We start from the raw sequence: 20645 nt of genomic DNA on the forward strand, positions 1-20645 counted from the left end.
TGAGCAGCAGAGCTACCAACACGCAACCAACACACAGGCACAGGAAACGGAAATGAGTCAGGTACGCTTACCGTAACCCAGATTCAGTAAACCAGCCACAGTTTCCTGCCACAGTTTTGGTTTTCCACATCCAATGTAGAGCAGCGTACAGCCACGTCCCTAAAACTTTCACTCATTCAGAGACCAGAGACCTAAACAGGTCTCTGTGTCAGTCAGAAGGTCTGAGATTCACTGGATCAGCAGAGCAATCATGTATTGCACAGCAGGCTATGGTGCAGGTAGATTATTTTCTTAAATACAGTGACTTTATTCTTCTAATAACCAATTAAAACTTTATTTTTCACAAAATATCACGATTGCTCCAAACCTCAGAGAACACAGATGGTATTAGTTATGTTTGGAATGTGCACAAAGTTTTGGACATGAGAAGAAATCTTTCTTAGACATCTGAAATATTACAGTCCAGGGGTTTATTAAATTAAAATGAAAATCATTGAGGTGAATAATTATTTAAGGAGGTTACATCCCCAACAAAAGATGCAAAAGAGGGGGGGAAGATTAAATCTAAAGGAGAATAAATAAAAATCAATACAGAATACAGTACAAAAGAAGAATGACGTTAGATGTATTCAACAGAAGAGCAAACTTCAATGAATGGAGAAAGCAGCAATGCCATCAGCTGCAACAGTAATGGATCTAACAGACTGTCATCAAGACAAAAGCAAGTGTCCTACTGCAGACCAGGTGAAGGAAGAACAAAGAACATGAAAAAAGCATTTAAAATATTCTACCTGTTTCCGATAAAAATGACAATCCAGCAACTCCACCTGCGAGAGTGAAAATTGTAAGAAACACATTTAATCTCTTGAGTTGGAATGCCAAGCTCTGAGAACTGAAAATGTGTTGTTAAAAGAGAAAATGAATAGAACTGCACTGAATGAGATGAGTCTACAAAACAATGATAAAAATTGTCATATCTTCACTAGTTTACAAACATATTCACTATTAATGACAGTGTTTCATTAGTTAGCTCCCTATCTCACATCTATTGTCCACCCTAACATTATTTCAGCAATACATGCTTGCTTTAATTAAGATGAGAATGAATTAGTCTTTTGATTTTTTTGCTCATTATTTTTGCATTGATTCGACCACTGTTTCAAAGATTTTCAAATACTGTATTGATGTAATTTATTTCAGATTGGTGCCATAATTCTACGGCCTAAAATGGAATCATTAAGAAAATCTCTTCCATATGCATGAGGAACAATAACTTTGAAAAGACTGTTTGCATTAATAACTGTTTCGAAATATTTACGGAGAAACCAAGAAACTAGCCAGTGCTTAGTGTTACTCAACATACAAGTCTCACCATACAATTAAATATTAAACTGCCATCTGCCGTCAAGGCTCAATTTCTTTCATTTCCAACAAATGGGGAGCCCGCACAAGTGGTAAGTTCATCACAGAGCAAAGTAATTTTTTTTTTCTCCCAGGGGACCTAGTTTTGACAGACAGAGGTTTTAATATCAGAGAGTCCGTCCACATTTACCAAGTTGAGCAGTCACTTATGGTAAGAAACAGTTAGATCAAATTGACTTAGAGAGCACCAGATGCATAGCATCTCTTTGGATACAAATTGAACGAGTCAATGGAGTTCTCCGTCAAAAATACACTATTTTGCAAAGCACTACCCCAATAGGTTTTACTGACATTAATAGAGAAAATAATGTAACATGCCTAGACAAAATAGTTAAAGTATGTTGTGCTTTTACAAATGTCTCTTAATCTGTTGTACCCTTTCAGTGATCCCAAAAAAATATGTAATTTAGACAGATGTAAAATTAAGTTTAACGACCTTACTTTAAGAGTCAGTTCTTTAGATAAAATTGTGGTCACCACTATATTTTTTTCTTGCCTTAGTTTTTGGTGTGATTTACTTGTGTCGGATAAGCTCTGTGGAATGTATGAGTAGACTTGATGTTTTCTATTGAGATGCTGTAGCCTTGATGCTATTGTGGGAAGCTAGTACAGACATGACTATATTCTTAGATATGTTAATATGTGTGATGATACGGAAGGTGGTCCCAAAAGCAGACTAGGAGCAAGCAGGAGGAAGCTTCAAAAGGCTAAACTCAAACACCCAAAAAAAATAACACAAACACAGGAGGCGCATTATAAAAAACAACATCCAAAAAAAACAAAAAATAAACCAAGGTCAAGGTGGGAAAAAAAGAAAGGCAAAAAAACAGCAACTGGGACATACAGACAGACATTCAAAGGGGAACACAAGACAGGAACAGCAACACAAGACACAAACACGAGAAGACAAGACAAGACAGGACCAAAAAATACACAGGAAGAGGAAAAGAAAACAAAGTAAAACCCAAAACCATACCATTAGGCTGTATTTTCATAAATTTTAATGTGCTTTATTGAAATAAATACTGGCGAGTTTGTTCTGTGACTTTGCTGTCACAGTTAACATCAGATTTTAGGCCCTGAGGTCTCTGCATTCTAAAAACTGTGCCTGCCAAAGGCCATTCTCTCCGTCCAAAGCTGTTTGTGGCAAATCATCTCAGCACTTTGAAAACAATGACAGGGAAACATACCAAAACACTTCTTCAAACTTGTAAATAAAGATGTGCCTTCTATTTTATTTATTTTTATACTTTTTAAGTTATCCTTTTATCCAGTGTGACTTGTAAATATGTTGAGAGGGGTTTTCTGTTCATATTTTCTATGCCTGAATATTGTAAATAAATTACTTTTCGATAATAATAAAAAACACTGCAATAAACCTCTAAGAAGATGATGATGATGAAGAAGAAGAAGAAGAAGAAGAAGAAGAAGAAGAAGAAGAAGAAGAAGAAGAAGAAGAAGCCAGTTGAGTAAAAGGGGCGGCTGTGGCTCAGTGGTAGAGCGGTTGCCTGCCAATCGGAAGGTTGGTGGTTTGATCCCCACCCCTGCAGTCATTGTCTAAGTGTCCTTGGGCAAGACACTGAACCCCGAGTTGCCCCCGGTGCTGCGCATCAGAGTGTGAATGTGTGTGAATGTTTATCTGATAAGCAGGTGGCACCTTGTACGGCAGCCCCGGCCACAGTGTATGAATGTGTGTGAATGGTGAATGTTTCCTGTAGATGTAAAAGCGCTTTGAGCAGTCGTTAAGACTGGAAAAGCGCTATATAAATACAGCACATTTAAACAAACCCGTTGCTGTGAGGGAATGTAGCACATGGATACTAAAACATTCTTTGCTAACTCTGGAAAGATGGTGTAGTAACTTTTATTCACTTACCTACAACAAACTGGACTAATCAAAAGAATGTAAGGAATTTCAGAATCTGCTTTATTTGCCAGGTATGACATACATAGGAGGAATTTGACTTATTTGACTTGGGCTACCACACGCTTTCTAAAAAAGAAACAATGCAGACAGCAACATAATATACAATACAACATCACAACATAATGCACATGACAACACACAGAATTTTTTGAGGTTGCTCGGGAGGGTGGGAGAAAACACAAGAAACCGAGGCAGTCAGTCGGATACGGGGCGGGATGGGGCTGGGGAGTGTATGGTATGTACATTTTTTTTATGTTCTGGGAACGTTTTTGGTTACAGCGAACGTTCCACTAACGATCCCCTAACGCCGCAACCTTTAGATAACTTTCCCCTAACATTCTTTTTTACATTTCTCTAATCTTTAAAAAACTTTAACAACCATGATAGCAATTGTATTATTGCTGTCTGTCTGTGCATGAGCAAGAATTCAATTCAATTCATTTTTAATTCAATTTTATTTACAGTATCAATTCATAACAAGAGTTATCTCAAGAAACTTTCCAGATAGAAATAGATAGATAGTCTACACCATAATCCAGAATTTACAAGGACCCAACAGTTTTAGTAGTTTCCTCCAGAGCAAGCAACAGTGCAACAGTGGCAAGGAAAAACTGCCCTTTGGGAAGAAACCTCGGACAGACCCAGGCTCTTGCTAGACGGTGTCTGACAACCGGTTGGGGTTAGAATGAAGAGTGGCAATAACAGTCCCAAAAAAATAGTAATTTGTAGTAGTTTGTGACATAGCAGGGCACTGTGCGGCATTACAAGGCACAGCAGGACGTAGCTGGGCACCGCAGATCGTGGCGGGATGTAACATGGCATTGCAGAACGGAACGTGTAGCGGGACCATAGTGACAGCTGCAACCATGATTTTGGAGCCTCCCTGACCTGGGGAAACATGCTGGGGGAAAAGAACATAAGGACTCCAGGGAATGACTCCCCAGAGCTAGGTTAGTAGCAAGCAGTTCTGGGACATGGATGTACACAAAATGGGAAGATAGAAAGATAGAGGAGAGAGGAGGTCAGTGTGTCGAAGGGTTAGGGTTAGGGGGTTAGGGTTAGGTCCCCCAGCTGTCTAAAACTATTACAGCATAACTAAGAGAGACAGGGTAAAAAGAGGAGCCTGGTCGGGCTAGAACTCTCCCCAACCGGAAACGGGCTGTATGCCCTGCCTCCCTCTAGTTTTATTATATGATTGATTATATGATAGATAAATCTGACAACTATGACGAGAAGCAACTAGAAGCTAACTATTTTTAATTCAATTTAAGAGGTGCTCAGTGCATCATGAGAAGTCCCCCAGCAGTCTCTAGCTACAAAATGGCTACGACAGAGGAGTATTTTGACAGCAAGGGCAGTGACATTGAGGTGGAAGATGTGAGGAGTTTGGGAGGGAGGATGTCTTCATCATAATCTACCACTTCCTCTGTCGTAGCCATTTTCTCGCTCGTCTCTCAAAAATTCATAAACAAACGCACATGTCTGTCTGGTTGATTGACATGATTTTCAGCAAACTACGGTCCATTATTATTTACAGGTGAAGCTCATATGACAAGGCGACAACACTTATGTCTTTGCAAAAATTGACTCAATGGGCTTTACCAAGCTTTGACTATTAGAATACTTTTTTTGTTTTGCACTGTAACATTATTACAAAAGCTGTTGGGATTAAAATGAGCCATTTCTTGTAAATAAATCTTGATTAGAAATATATTTCAGCTGCACTTCAGGTCAATTTGCACACAAGCGACAAGACTTTTGTCAGTGACTGTACTACAAACAGGATTGGTGACAAAACGCAGCCCTGGTTGATGCAGGTCATACAGAGTTCGAATGCCCCTGAGCAGGGACACCCTCACCCCATATTCCCGAAGCACCTCCAACAGTGTCTTGGGCTTTGCCACTGTGGAGTTGTTTAATTACCTCTGTGAATGGATGACAATCCCCCATCATCCTCCAGCTCTGCCTCTAACATAGATGGCGTATTAGCTTGATTAAGGAGTTCCTCAAAGTGATCCGTCCACCACCCTCTTACCTCCTCAGTTGAGGTCAACAACATCCCATCCGTACTGTACACAGCTTGGATGGTTCCCCACTTCCCCCTCCTGAGGTGGCAAACGGTTTTCCAGAAGCACCTTGGTGCCGACTGAAAGTCCTTATCCATGTCTTCTCCGAACTTCTCCCACACCCACTACTTTGACTCTTTCACGGCAGAGGCTGCACCCTGCAACTGCCTCTGGAGCTCTCTGGGATGAGATATCCCGGAAAGACTCCTTAAGTCGGACATCTTCCCTGACCACCGATGTCCACCAGGGTGTTTGTGGGTTACAGCCCCTTGAGGCACCTTAGACCCTAAGACCACAGCTCCCAACCGCAGCTTCAGGAATGGAAACTTTGAACGTTGTCCACTCAGGTTCAATGCCTCCAGCCTCCACAGGGATGCACAAAAAACTCCGCCGGAGGTGTATGTTGAAAGTCCATTGGACAGGGGCTTCTCCATGCGTTCCCAATTTACCGGCACTACCCGTTTGGGCTTACCAGGTCTGTCCAGAGTCTTCCCCAGTCCCCTGACCCAACTCACCACCAGATGGTGATCAGTTGATAGCTCTGCCCCTCTTTTTACCCAAACGTCCAAAACATACAGATCAGATGAAACAATTAGAAAATCATTCATTTACCTTCGGCTCTGGTAACAAGTACACTTATAAGCATCCCTATGTTTGAACATGGTGTTTGTGATGGCCAATCCATGACTAGCACAAAAATCCAACAACAGACAACCACTAGATCAGGGAAGCCGTTCCTCCCAATCATGCCTCTCCAAGTATCTCCATCAATGTCCACCTGTGCATTGAAATCCCCCACTGGAGCACTATATAGGACTCCATTCAAGGTCTCCAAGAAGGCCAAATACTCCAAACTCTTGTTTGGTGCATATGCACGAACAACAACCAGAGTTCCCCCCCAGCACCAGCAGATGTAGGGAGGCGACCCTTTTCCATCGGGGTAAACTCCAACGTAGCGGCGCTCAGCCGGGGGCTTGTGAGTATCCTTACACCCGGGGCAAATCACAACTTTATTTGCAACTTTCTGTCTCCCGCAACTTTATTGCACAAGTAATAAAACAAAGACAAAGACAGTAATAAGATTTATTGCAATTATTTACAGCTCCCGCAACATCAGGCATTTTAGGCCACAACAATCTCCGCAAAAAGTCCGCAAAATCCTTGAGGGACTGTGTAACCAATACAAGGTCACCTACAATGTCACTTATGTTGTCTAAACTGTGAGTTTTACATTGGTGACAAAGGTGGTGAAGGGCAGTGTACAAGTATATACAAATACAAATAACGCTCACTGAATAATGATTACTTATTTATTTACAAAACACAAACAAGTTGGAACATCTTTGTCAAAGAGAAGCTATTGCAGGTTGTCTTAAGTCAGGAAATAGCATAATGTAATCCAGAGAATTATGATGATATATGTAGTGGTAAAATGTACCATAAGGCACTTCAAAAATGGAGGCTCACTTAATTGTCCTTATGAATACTCCTCAACCTCAACTGTGATGGAGTGCCTGTATTTAAATCATCACTATAACATATCTGGACATTACGAGGGATTGTAAATGAGCTTCCTTACAATGTACGCAAAGAAAATGTTTTACGTTTTGTCAGGAAAAAAACAAATGTTTAAAGTCGTTCTCTTTAGAGTGTCAGAAGTTGTCAACCACAGGCTTCAAGCTAAAAAGAAACAGAATTTTGAAAGATTGTAGAGCTGTGGCAGCTCTTAAGATGTGATTCAGCTGCCAGGCCCTGATACTGCAAAACATGACCCAGTTAAATTGTCAGTACGGGTGCAGCCTCTGTCTACATCCTGATGAAAGATTACAAAAGGGAAATGGTACTGTAAGGATATACAGTGTAGTTTGAAAAGTTGGGCACCCCAGGTAAAAATGTGTATTAATGTGCATAAAGAAGCCAAGAAAAGATGCCAAAATGTGGGCACCCTGGAGAATTAATACCTTGTACTGCCCCTTTTGTCAAGAATCAAAGCTTGGAAACGCTTCTTGTAGCCAGCCAAGAGTCTTTCGATTCTTGTTTGAGGTATCTTTGCCCATTCTTCACTCCAAAAGTCTTCCAGTTCTTTGAGATTTCTGGGCTGTCTGTCACACACTGCTCTTTTAAGGTCTATCCATAGATTTTCAATTATGTTGAGGTTAGGAGATTGTGAAGGCCATAGCAAAATCTTCAGTTTACGCGTCTTGATGTAATCCACCGTGGATTTTGAGGCGTGTTTAAGATCATTATCAATTTGTAGAAGACATCCTCTCTTTAACTTTTAGTCTTTTTCACACATGGCATCAAGTAAGCATCCCAAATTTGCTGTCATTTCATTGAATCCATTTTTATGTTATTTCAATTAAATTCTGTGGCCTTTCTTCTCCAAATGTACCTCATTGCTCATACCGGACAAAAAGTTATATTTTAACCTCATCGATCTACAGAACTTGTTTTCACAATGCATTAGGCTTGTCTATATGTTCATTTGCAAACTTGAAACGATGATTTTTGTGGTGAGGACGTAGAAGAGGTTTCCTTCAAAATACTCTTCCATGAAGACCATATTTGTACAAGTATCTCTTTATAGTGGAATGGTGTATTAAAACTCCAGTGTCTGCCAGGTCTTTCTGGATGTATCGTGCAGTCAAACGTGGGTTTTGATTTGCTTTTCCCACAATCCTGTCTGATATTTTTCTTGGTCTTCCAGATCTTGTTTTAACTTCCACTGTTCCTGATGACTGCCATTTCTTAATTACATTCCAAACAGAGGATATTGGCATCTTCCTTTAGCCTTCTCCTGCTTTGTGAGTGTCAACTATTTTCAGTTTCAGTTTTCTAGACAACTGCTCAGAAGAACCCATGGTGCTGATTGTTGGGGCAAGGTCAGATGAGTCCGGGCATTTAAAACCTTAAGATTGACATCACCTGGTCTTTCCAGACGATGATTGACACGGTCAGGTCTCAGCATCCAAAGGGGTCGGTGCATGCTATAAACTCTGCAGGGTGCCCAAACTTTTGCAAACGCCATGTTTTTGTTTTCTGTTATTTTGAAAGTGTAAATGATGGAAATAAAATCTAACTTTTTGTGACGTATTATACAAATGTCTACTCTGTCATTTGATGTCTTTTGGAAATTTTTCCATCTTTTCTTTGCTTCTTAATGCACATTAATACAAATTCGTACCTTGGGTGCCCAAACATTTGAGCCCCACTGTATCCTGTGCCTCATTTAAGACTGCCTACTCAACAATATACTCATTCAAAGTATTTTAATAACCTAACGTCACAGAAACCACTGACAGTGAATCGTGTTTCGGGTGTTTTTGTTTCTATGCTGCCTGCTGCTGGCTGTCGGAGGTCTCTGCTGTGCTGTTGCATTATAGCTTACAGCTGGCAGTACACAATAACGCTATTTTAAGTTCCATAAAACATCCCTAAATTCAAGAATTGGTAGGATATTTGTGTTGTCTTGCATTGACAGAATTACACAGTGCTGTCTGGAGTAAACCTGCACACTAAATGGTCAAAACAGAGGCGGGGAAACGTTTTTATCTACCATTGGATACTTTACAATAAAAGTCCCATGGTATTTAAATCTTTTATTATGAACGGGCAAAACCAGGATATGTTGGGTCTTTATCATAGGGCTGTTGGAACGAATTCCAAAAGTCAAATATAATTTGAATAGTATAAAAAACAAAAAAAAACAACACCATTCAAATGCTGAAATTACTATTCATATGTGATTTTTAGGTTGGCTAACATTACTTAATCTCTCCCTTCTGATGAACAATAAGTTAGCTGGTGTGAGCTCATGCTCCGTACAGAGTAACATTAGTAAGGGGGGAGTGGCAGGTTGCGGCTGGAAATCTTAAAAAATGACGCGAAATAGTTTCAACCTGACTTTAAAACTGACATCCACCGATTCAAAATGCTGGTTATCTTTAGTTAACTAGTTCATTTTTGTTTCCTAACTGCGTTGCGAGTCATAGGAGCTTAGCTGAGAGCTTCATGGAGACAGCTAAAGATTATGATTGTTACCCTACAGGGGTTAGATATAGCTTCCACCTCAAAGCTTACCTTCTAATAGCTGTATTCTATGTAGCGTGACACTGCAAGAAACAGGTTTCTTATAAATCAGTAAAATGGTAGTGACAGCATCGTCTGGCTTTTCAGTACCGTTAGCATCATGGCTAACTTAGCTAGTTTATGAGAAATCGTTTAGGCTATGCTTTCTAACAGGTCATTGTACTAACTGAGCACAGTTAGCCTTTAAAGCAAAGCCACGTCAATACAGTTGTTACATGTTTCATTACAGTTCTCTGTTGGTTTGTATAACCATACTTCTTACTTTACCAAATAATCATTAACTTATTTTGAGGACAACAATAATTATAATAGTAAAAATAAAGCAATAGATATAGCTATACAAGGTTCCCAAACCATGCAGTCATTCCATAGTTAATTACAATCTTCAAAACATTTAATCATTTGTCATACAAAAATGTTCAGAATCTTGTCAGAAACAAAAGCTAGTGTTTAAAAATAGCAAGAAGAAACCACATTCCCATTTAATAAAATGTCTTATATGATAATAAAAAACTTCTTGCAAAGATGTGCAAGAAGCTTCATATGGAACTATCAAACACTTGAGGCACATGGATTTTAAATTCTTGTTAAACTTTAAACAACAAGAGATTCTAAGATAAATGGACATTTAGAAAAAAAAAACAAGCATAATGTTTACATCATAAGTGGTTTACATAGTACTGGCACCATTCACATACATTCTTACTCTGGCTACTATACAAGGTGCATCCTGCTCACGGGATAAACATTCACACACATTCATGCACCAATGGCACAGCCAACAAGAGCAATTTGGGGTTGAGTGACTTGCCAATGGATACTTCAACAGGAAGACTACAGAAGCCAGGGATCAATGTTAGTTTAGATTCTCACCTGTGTGGGTTCTCATATGCCTTATTTACATTGAAGTGTCACAGTATCTTTACCAGCAGGTCTTGCAAACATACGGCTTCTCATCTGTGTGGACCAATGAGCCAATACTCTGTCCAAAATCTGTTCTACGTTTTGCAAGAAAACGGCTTCCCACCCGTGTGGATTCTCATATGCCTCTTCAGTGCTGAATCAACAAAGAATCGTTTCCCACAGTTCTTGCAAACATACGGCTTTTCCCTTGTGTGGACTCTCATGTGCTTAACTAAGCCTGAGGGGTCACAGAATCTTTTCCTGCAGGTCTTGCAAATGTATGGCTTCTCACCTGTGTGGGTTCTCACGTGAACCATCAAAGCACTATTTTGTCGAAAATGTTTTCCACATGTTTTGCAAGAATATGATTTCTCACCTGTGTGGGTTCTCATGTGGACCAGCAAGGCACTATATTGCCGGAAATCTTTTTGACATGTTTTGCAAAAATAGGGCTTTTCACCTGTGTGGGTTCTCATGTGGGCTAATAATGTACTGTTATGTCTAAAACCTTTTCCACATGTTTTGCAAGCATATGGTTTTTCATCTGTGTGGATTCTTATGTGGTCTTTAAATTCATCATATCGTACGAAATCCTTTTCACATGTTTGGCAAGAATATTGCTTCTTACCTGTGTGGATTTTCATGTGCCTTGTTAATGCCGAGACCTCACAGAAGGTTTTTGTGCAGCTCTTGCAAACGTATGGCCTCTCACCTGTATGGGTTCTCATGTGAATTTCCAAGTGATTTTTACGTCCAAAATCTTTTCCACATGTTTTGCAAGAATATGGCTTCTCACCTGTGTGAACTCTCAAGTGTCTCTGAAATGCTGAATTATACTTAAAGACTTTCCCACATGCGTCACATATGAAAGACTTTTTACCTGTTTTAGCATTAGGGTGGATCTCTGACAAGTCAGTGTTGTTTACATTGTTACTATGACTACTCCTCTTGTGATGTCTCTTTTTTGGATCTGGCTTTGCATTTCTAAATGATCCTGAGTCTCCATAGATCTTCCCTCCTTTCTGATCTTGGCTCTGAGACTCATTAGGGAGCAGCTGGTGGTCACTGTTTGCTTGTGATACCACAGAGGTTATAACTGGCATGTTAGCTACATACTCTTTCTCTGCTGCACTTAGAGTGTCATCATCAGGATTGAAGGTCATAGTCTGACGTTCACTGTGGTCACTTTCAGTCTCCTGCTTCAGTACAAGATGCTCTCCCTCCTGACTGGTGCACAGTTCCTCTTGTTCCTCTTTAATCTGTAGAGGCTCAGGGTCCTCTTCATCAGCGAGAATGTCCTCCTCCTTGCAGACATGTTGCTGTGGGAGTTCTGGAGGGACAGAGAACAACGGAAATAGTGAAGACTTATTGTAAAAATCAACTAGAACACTTCTCTTTTTCTCGGGATCAGACTGTTAAAAATAATTGACAAAGCTTGCGGGTCTGGGGCCTCCTTTTAAACTGTGTTACTCCTTACTGTAAATGTACGTACACCCAAAAGCCAAAAATGGCATATGCAAAATAAAAAAATCAGATCTGTACGCAATGTTCCCTTTATAAATCACAGATTACCCAGATGTGTGTGTATGTGTATCAGCCTCTCATTCCGCCCTGTACACGCCCATTTTTAACCATAAATAGTCAATGCAAAGCACCTCATTAATGGTGATTAGTGTGTTGTTCTTTTGTTATGGCGGGGCGGCTGTGGCTCATTGGTAAACCAGAAGGTTTGGTAGGCAACCGCCCTGTAGTCCCATGTCATACATTCACATGGACTGTATTTTTAGAAATGATGCAGGACCTTTCTCTTCTGAATGTTCCATTGGCGCTCCATTAGCCCTCCTGCAGTGCCAAAAGTGCCATCTTGCACCATTACGCACAGGGTTCACTGTAGTAGTTATATATTTAAAACTATTTGGGATCGTTAACACCTTGTCAAAAATAACAGCAGCAACTAGTGGACGAAGACAAAATTTACTGTCCGACTCCATTTTCAGTTAAAAATGGTCTAGATTTATAGAAAAAAAAACATTTATACTTAGTGTCTCTCCCATTTATGTGACCACCTCATTTAAAAAAAAAAAATCGTATGGCATTTCTCATTTATTTGTTACTGAAAGTGTCAAAATATCATGTGGTGCAACCGGTCAGGCATGACTGTTCTTTTGGAAACCTCTTGAAATTAGCTCATAATATATAAAAGAGATTTTTTTAGAGTGTTTTGTAGTCTTATATGAAATGACAGTGCTCTTTTATTACTCTATTGATATGTCTGTCATAATATATCCACAAACTTTGTCTGAGTATGCCCATTTTATGAAAGATCATGCAGTGCCACCATCAAGACATTACCGTTTTGGAGTTTTTATTTTGAATTCCACTGAAAGACAGGAAGTTGCATCATACATTAGTTTGCAATGGACCATTGAAAGCAGGTTTGTAACAATCTGCCATATTTTAAAGAAAATAACTTTTTGAATGGCTGGTATTTAATTCACACTTTTTGATGTCATGTGATATGACCTCATAAGATAATCTGTTTATTAGTCCCCAATGGGGAAATTACTGCACTACACTCTGTGTACACACTTTTGTTAGTACTCACACACAGGCCTGAAATACACACACATGCTCAGGACCTATACATGCACTATAAATGGAGAGATGTCAGAGTGAGTGGGCTGCCAGCTGAACCAGCGCCCTGAGCGGTCGGGGGGGTACGGTGGCTTGCTCAAGGGCACCTGGCAGTGCCCAGGAGGTGAACTGGCATCTCTCCAGCCACCAATCCACGCTCCCAACATTTTGGGTCCATACGGGGTTTGAACCAGTGACCCTCCGGTTCCCAACCCAACTCCCTATGGACTGAGCTACTGCCACCCCCTCATGCCTTCTGAGACTATATACATCCTATATCGACAGGTTTTGTGCTCTTCTATTCTTTTGATGGTTTATGTATGTAATAATTCATTTTAATATTCTATAAAAAAAAAACATGTAAGATTCAGTTAAGCCCACACACAAAGCATAAGATTATTTATAGCAGTTATACAACTGTTAAAGTTAAAGAAAATAAAGAAATACAGAAATCTACTGTGCAGTAAGTGTCTAGAGTTGAGTAAGCATTCATACCTTTTTCCTTGTGCCTTTATTCACAGCGGTGAAAGATCGCCAAAAATCTTTTTTTTCATACCTCGCCAACAATCCAAGGACATAGAATTTCCAAGCAGTTTTATACAAAACGAGCTGTTCGCCTCACAATCTTGTTGCTCCTGGCTGAGTTTCAACGGCAAAAACCTAAACCATTTTTCATTTCTGGACTAGGAATCGCGTCTCCCTTCTCTCCTGAGGCTGCTACATGCTGGATATGGGTATCACTGTATAGAGCTCAACAGTCCTGCCCACAGCGGGTACGGAAGTAAAAACACAATGCAATTTCTCTATTGACAATTGGAGTATAAGCCATTAATTCGTAACCGTCGATGGTAGACTTAAAACCAACTACCACATGACTAAGAGATTGTATATGCTCATATAAATGCCAAAGTTCATGAGGCACCAACCTTGTTTTGAGATAATGTCTTTTATTTGCAATGTCTTGGATAAGAACTTTCTTACCCACAATCCCAAACAATCCCACAGTGATAACTCTGATTGTGGAACTCATGCAGGTAAGAAGGGGAAGCTGTTGGTGCCCGATCTTCTGCCGTTAGCCTCTGCCAAGAAGCTAACGTTAGTTTATCTAACAGCTTGTTTGGCTAACCGCTAGCGGACAGCTTGATTCAGTCTAAAATAATTTTAACTAAAAACTGGGAAAAACAGGCTATAGCTGATGTAACTGCTGGTTATTTTCAGGTTTTATTTTGAGAGTCTTTTACATGCTGTCTCTTAGCTAAATAAACGTTAACTTCCTTCATTCAGTGGTACGTGGTGGTTTATGGGATGAGTAGGTCCTTCGTTTGAATGAAAATATGTACACAGTCTTGTACCTTTGACTTATTTGGATTTACTGTTTGTTTTTTCACTGTAAATGATATGTTGTATGTTTATGAGTCACGTAGTAGCAGGTTAGCCTAAGGCACGCTCTTTACAGATTTTTCCAGACGTCAATGGGAGACAGAATGGGAAATTTACTTCCAGAACCTTAAGTCTCTCGGAGAAGGGATGGGACTGTTGAGCTCTCATTGAGACCTCATATGAGCCAATGTGTTAACAGTAGCCTGGATAGCCTTTGGGGAAGCCAATCAAATCGCTGCCGCAATGTAAGACCCATGTGAGGGTAGGGCTGTAGTCAAGACCACCTTTGTCGAGTCCAAGACAAGTCCGAGACCAGGATTAGTCGAGTCCAAGTCAAGACTGAGTCCAAAGAGGTTCGAGTCAGAGTCAAGACCGAGTCCAGGACAGAAAAAAAGGTCTTATGCATGACAGTATCAAGACAATCAATTTTGGTTATTTGTTGATATAAAGCAAAAACAGTGTCAGAACACCCAGGATTTGAGTATAGCCATTCCCCTTGATATCATGTGGTGATAAATCCTAATAGCTACATAGTCAATACTACTACAGTAGGTACTAGTACTGAGCATTTGAACAACTAAATTACAACATAGCTTCACTCCAGATGTATTGTAGAAATGAAGTGAGGTGTAGCCCTATGGTTGGACTATGGCTTCCTAAAATATTGTATTCTATTGTTATTTGGACGTGGGTTATTAGGAAATACATGTATTTTCAGAAAACATTAAAGTTTGGTTAAACAACAATGAACAGAGTGTAATTTTACATATTTTCGTTTTATGTGAGACAAATTGCAGAATTTTAAAATAAATCCATCAGGAAGAAGTTGTTTAGTGAACACACACACACACACACACACACACACACACACAGACAGCTGGCTCTGCAACGTTAGCTAATGTCCGCTAGCACACAAACGGGCTATATATAGCCAGTTAGCTTTTTTATAACGTGACAAAAACCCACCCATGTCATAAGAGCAAAGCTTATTTCATGTAATAAAAGGATGGCTCAAAAGGAGCACTAACGCCACAGGTCTTATGTTGACAACGTGGACGCAGATATAGGAAACTCCAAAGGCAGCCGTAATATTTACCCAGTAAGCTAGGCTAACGCTGGTGCGCTAACATTAGCAAACATTGGCGTAGCGTTAGCTAGCTGTCTAAACTTGTAAAAAGCCGAACATTATCCCCACCTGAACTGTGTTTTACTTTCCCTCCAATATTATCAACATAATAAAGACACCTGGACTCGGTCAAGACCAAATGCCATAATTGGCAAGACCAGTGGTCAAGTCCGAGACAAGTCAGAGTCAAAATACTACAGAGTCCAAGACAAGTCAGAGTCCATAGAAAAATGGACTTGAGTCCGGACTCGAGTCCAAGACCGGACTTGAGTACTACAGCCCTGTTTGAGGGAGATCAACATGTGTTCAGACCAGTTAAAATGACGCAACAAGACCCTCCTACCTTATTAGCCAATAAGAAGACAAATAAGGAGACACCAATGAAAGTTTGAACCTGTGATGGCTATAGCTGTGTCAAAGTAAAAATAGGGACTTTTTTATTGCATTGCACATAAAAAAAGAAAATCACATCAAATCCATTTTTGAGTCTTTTGGCTTCTTCTCTTGTCTTTTTTCTGTAGTAAGCTGAGACATGTGGCTATAGTATTGTGTTTTCTGTAACTCACTGGATGTGTGGTACAGCAGTATATTTTAATAATTTTACAGATGCATGACTTGAATGGAAATAAAAAAAACTCCATTCTAGCTTCTGTAACTTTGTGTCAGTAAGGCCTAGAATGACCCTGACACTTCTAACAGAAACTTGAGTGTTACCTTTCCAATTATATCGGGGACACCCCAGAGGGCCAAACTATATGGGAGCTGTACCACTTTTATTTGGGTATGACGTTTAGACCTAAAAGTATGGAATTTCAAGCGTTTAAGAGGTTAACCTATCCCCATCTGTGCGATTTTTGATGTAGTGTTGCAAAAGACTCAACAAACTGATCCGCAAGGCCAGTGACGTTGTGGGGGTGCAGCTGGACTCAGATGGTGGTGGTGTCAGAGAGGAGGACGTTGTCCAGACTACAGGCCATCTTGGACAATGTCTTGCAACCACTCCATGGCTTGCTGCTAAATCACAGGAGCACTTTCAGTGACAGACTCATTCTCCCAAAATGTACCCCAGAGCGCCACAGGAGGTCATTCCTGCCTTTGGCCATCAAATTTTATAACTCCTCCCTCTAAGTGTCTGACACACAGACACTTAGTGAGGTTGAAATTGGACAATCTTACCTGTTTTGTGCAATAACATTGGCCTGAAATGTGTGCAATACTCAACTGCTACTATTACTATTACTATTATTATTATTACTACTTTTCACCATTGCAACTCCTTAATTATGTTAATTATGTAAATACTGTATCATAATATTCCTTTAACTTTGTAAATGCCGTACATATCCACACTCCTTGTTTTTCTTTATTTATATTTCTACTCTTTTTTTACAATACTTTATTTTACTATTTGTCTGACTGCAACACAGAGTTTCCCTTCTGGAATCAATAAAGTATTGCTGATTCTGATTTTGATTTGTAGGTATCTATTAGTGCTATTACTGGTGAACCCCTTGCTTCAAGGCATGTAGTAAAGAAATGAACCAATTTGGAAAAAAATGGTTTCAGTATAGGAGCTTGACTCGTTTTGTGACAATCACGTGACCAGGGACGTCCAAAGCTTCATTTCACACACACCACAAGGGCTGCACGATTATGGCCAAGATGATAATCATGATTAAGTTGATCAATATTGTGATCGCGATTAATTATCACGATTTTTTGATTTTAACCAAAACATATTTTATTGTCACATAGACTATGACTGCTTTCACATCCATATTATGCTACATTCTTCTTATGTTGAAGTTGTATGTTGTATAGACATACAGTTCTTTCTATTTTTTATGTATCTCTGAGAAAGCTCCTTCACTTGTTTTCAACAATAACTGATTAAAAGAGCTAGAGAGAGAGAGAGAAGGAGTGCGATGGACGTACTCCCAGAAAGACATCTGAATCATTATGAATGGGTCCAGCACGGGTCAAATGGCAGGTCAGCAAAGTTGCACACGTTGTGTTTATGAAATGTCTGTATCGTCACTGCGCTGCATTTTCATAAACTATGATATTCTGGCCATGTGTCATATCTCTTGCAGGTCCAGCAGGCTCCGTCTCACACACTATTACTCTACGAACTGAAGTTAGTCGCATTCAGTAACTTTTTCTGTGTTTTTGCCGTGGCCACCACAATAGCAGATAGTTTACCAGCAGAAATACAGGTTTGCCTCCCAATATACAGAAGTTTTTGTAACAATTACAACTGTAGACAAATATCAGAAGTGTGGACCGGCGGCCGCTGTGTGGCAGGGCTGCGCAGAGAATAAGAGGAGAGTAGAGAAGAGATCCAACACAGGCACGGCTTTAAAGAGGAAATGAGTCATGTAACACAAAATTAAACCATATCCATATAAACATTGCAGCGGATGCAAAGACATTATGTGCACCGTTGTAACCTAGAGGAAAAATGTTACTCGCATGTTAGAGCCCTGTGAGCTAACAGACACTAACTAGCACTGGTTGCGCTGCTGTTGTCTGAAAAACAACACAGACGGGACAAAATGCTTACTAGTAAACTGGTAAAATTTAGGACCAACGTATAACCAACTGCTATCTGTTGAATTTTCCTCACGTTGCTCTATCCTCTGTGACTGTCTACATCTAGAAACTAAGCTGCGCGAGACAGGGAACAACTCTGACTGGCACATGATCAGACAATGGTTTGCAGAGCGGTAGATGGGCTTTGCAAAAACAAACTGGAGTGTTCTATGAAATGACACATTTGAAAAAATATATATATACACTCGATCACGCAAATTTGACCGCGGAAGCCCAAATCCTGATCTTGATTCAAATTTGATTAATTTTGCAGCCCTACACATCACTGTGACTGTTTCGAAGTTGAATTCAAAGCTGTAAGATTTGTAGCTTTGTAGGTTGTTGCAGTAAAAGAGTCAGAGTCAGGAGAGCTAGTGAATAAAGATTATTATAGCGAGTACAGAGTTCCCTCTCTGTAGAAAGTGTGTAGCCAGTAGAACGTTTATAGCAAGTACATAATTTATTGCAAGTAAAATAACTTTATAGCAAGTAGAAAGTTTATAGCGAGTAGACAGTTTATAAAAGAAAGTTTATAAAGCGTCGAAAGTGTACAACGTTGATAGAGTTTAGCGAGATTAGACATGGAACCTGTTGCAAAAAGAGGGCAACCGGAGATGTGGGAACACTGATTTGATTTTGCCCAACAAGGTTGGCAATAGCCTGTTATTCTATTGCTCATATAACATATGCCTTCTGAACTGTCTCTCACCTATTTGGCTGAGGAGATAATGCTGTTCTCGACTACATACTCAATATACTCAAAGAATTGTGTGCGCAATATGTTCTTCAATTCCCTCCCAAAGATGTATTTTTTTTTACAAACATAAAACACGTTCACAACCTAAATCCTTACTTTATTAATTTATTTTGTAGAGAAGATAATTACATTTTGAGTTATGCATGGTCCCAAATAGGCCCAGTTAATATTAGTCAATATTTATTTATCCATGAATTCATCCTCAAAATGTACACATTCTCAAAACACATTCATGGCTAATATCTGTGAAACAGTTTTATTTGTTTTGTGATCAAATATTTTTATTTATACAATTAAACAACACACTGGAACATTACAACGCGTCCCGGGACCATGTGTGAAACAGTTTGTATCACAATGCTATCCTTTCTTTCACCACCAGATGTCCTCATAGAGTACTAAAGCTTCGAGTACTGAACCTTTTTTTTCGAAAATTGGATTGAAAGCTTCACTGGTTCCGAAAGTATCCAGAGGCAAATTACTTTTAAAAAGTAATTAGTTACAGTTACTAGTTACTTCTCCCAAAAAGTAACCAAATTAGATACTCATTTACAAATTATAAAAGTAACTAGTTACTTTGGAAAGTAACCAGTGCGTTACTTTCAAATAAATGTTTAAATGCTAGAATGTGACCACACCTCCACCCCTCTTAAACGTAACTTAAAATACATGTGCAGGTTCAATTATTTATGGTAAATCTGAATATTATAATGAAATGGTCACTTAATACAAACATACAAAATATATACACTTTTTGTAGTGCAAATAACATAAGCGCCCTGATGATTATACTTCTCCTCCTGTTTACTTAACTTTAATCTTTTTCAATCTAGAGGAAATTGCAATAATACTGCCCCTCATCATTCCTTAGCCCCTTCCCACAAAGTTATTGGAGTGACGGTGTCATCTTGATTTACCTCGAAATAATTTGTTAATTGCTTGTGTTTTCTTTTTTTATTAAATCGTTATTTAACAATGGGACATTGAGCCTCCAGTACTTACATGATTTTGCTGGCCCTATTTTTATTTTCAAGGTGAATGGAGCATGATCTGATATGGTGATTGGCTCTATTTTACACTCATTGACCCTACAGAGATCAGGGGTCTTATTTATAAAATGTGCGTACACACAAAACAGGGCTGAAAATGTGCCACTTTGCAACGCTCAATCAACGGGGTCTCACCGTCACATTGTCCGCTACGGAGCTCAGGAGGATGAGATGGCCCATATTTTGCACTTTTGGGGCTTTTTTCTTTGAACTTTCCAAAAGGATCTAAGAAAAACAGAGACATACATACCTTCATGTACTGTACATTCAAATTCATATAAAATCAATTTTTGAGTCTTTTAACTTCTCTGAGAGCACGGTTCCCCAAACGGTACGTGTTTTTCCACAACGTGTTTTCATGAATTGTTTTTTATGAATTGCAAGCATTAAATCGTCACCAACATCATGCAGCACATCATTAGAAAGCTTAAAGTCTTGTGATTCCATCAAGCCCCCGCACAAAGGATAAGGTGACTTACAGCGGTTATAATCATGTTATGAAGTTAAGAAACACTGCACCGTTTCTGTCTAAATCAAGCGTGCATCCCTACCTTTGTCCTCGTGTCTTTATCCACAGCGGTGAAAGATATTCATAAACGTTGATTTCCTAAATCGCCAACACTCCAAGCCTTGTAATCCATAATTATCTGGTCCCCTCACAATCTTGTAGTTTCTGGCCAAGTTTCGACGTTCAGAAATC

The 20645-nt window shown here is 39.5% G+C and overlaps 1 protein-coding gene across 5 annotated transcripts in view; it reads right to left on the minus strand.

The window, feature by feature from the left end:
* Window positions 1-9611: 9611 nt before the first annotated feature.
* The window catches only part of LOC117953635 (zinc finger protein OZF-like), a 17253-nt gene continuing 6219 nt past the window's right edge, over window positions 9612-20645 (minus strand). Inside the window, exons 2-3 of one of the 5 annotated variants that reach the window (XM_034886852.1) lie at window positions 11120-11737; window positions 9612-10461 (exon numbers count right to left, since the gene is read on the minus strand). In XM_034886852.1, the coding sequence (XP_034742743.1) occupies window positions 10427-10461; window positions 11120-11737 (653 nt within the window). In that variant the 3' untranslated portion in view covers window positions 9612-10426. The other 4 variants (XM_034886850.1, XM_034886851.1, XM_034886849.1 and 1 more) reach the window with 4 other exon arrangements.

This window comes from Etheostoma cragini, chromosome 12 (genome assembly GCF_013103735.1).
Source record: "Etheostoma cragini isolate CJK2018 chromosome 12, CSU_Ecrag_1.0, whole genome shotgun sequence".
NCBI classification, from domain to species: domain Eukaryota; kingdom Metazoa; phylum Chordata; class Actinopteri; order Perciformes; family Percidae; genus Etheostoma; species Etheostoma cragini.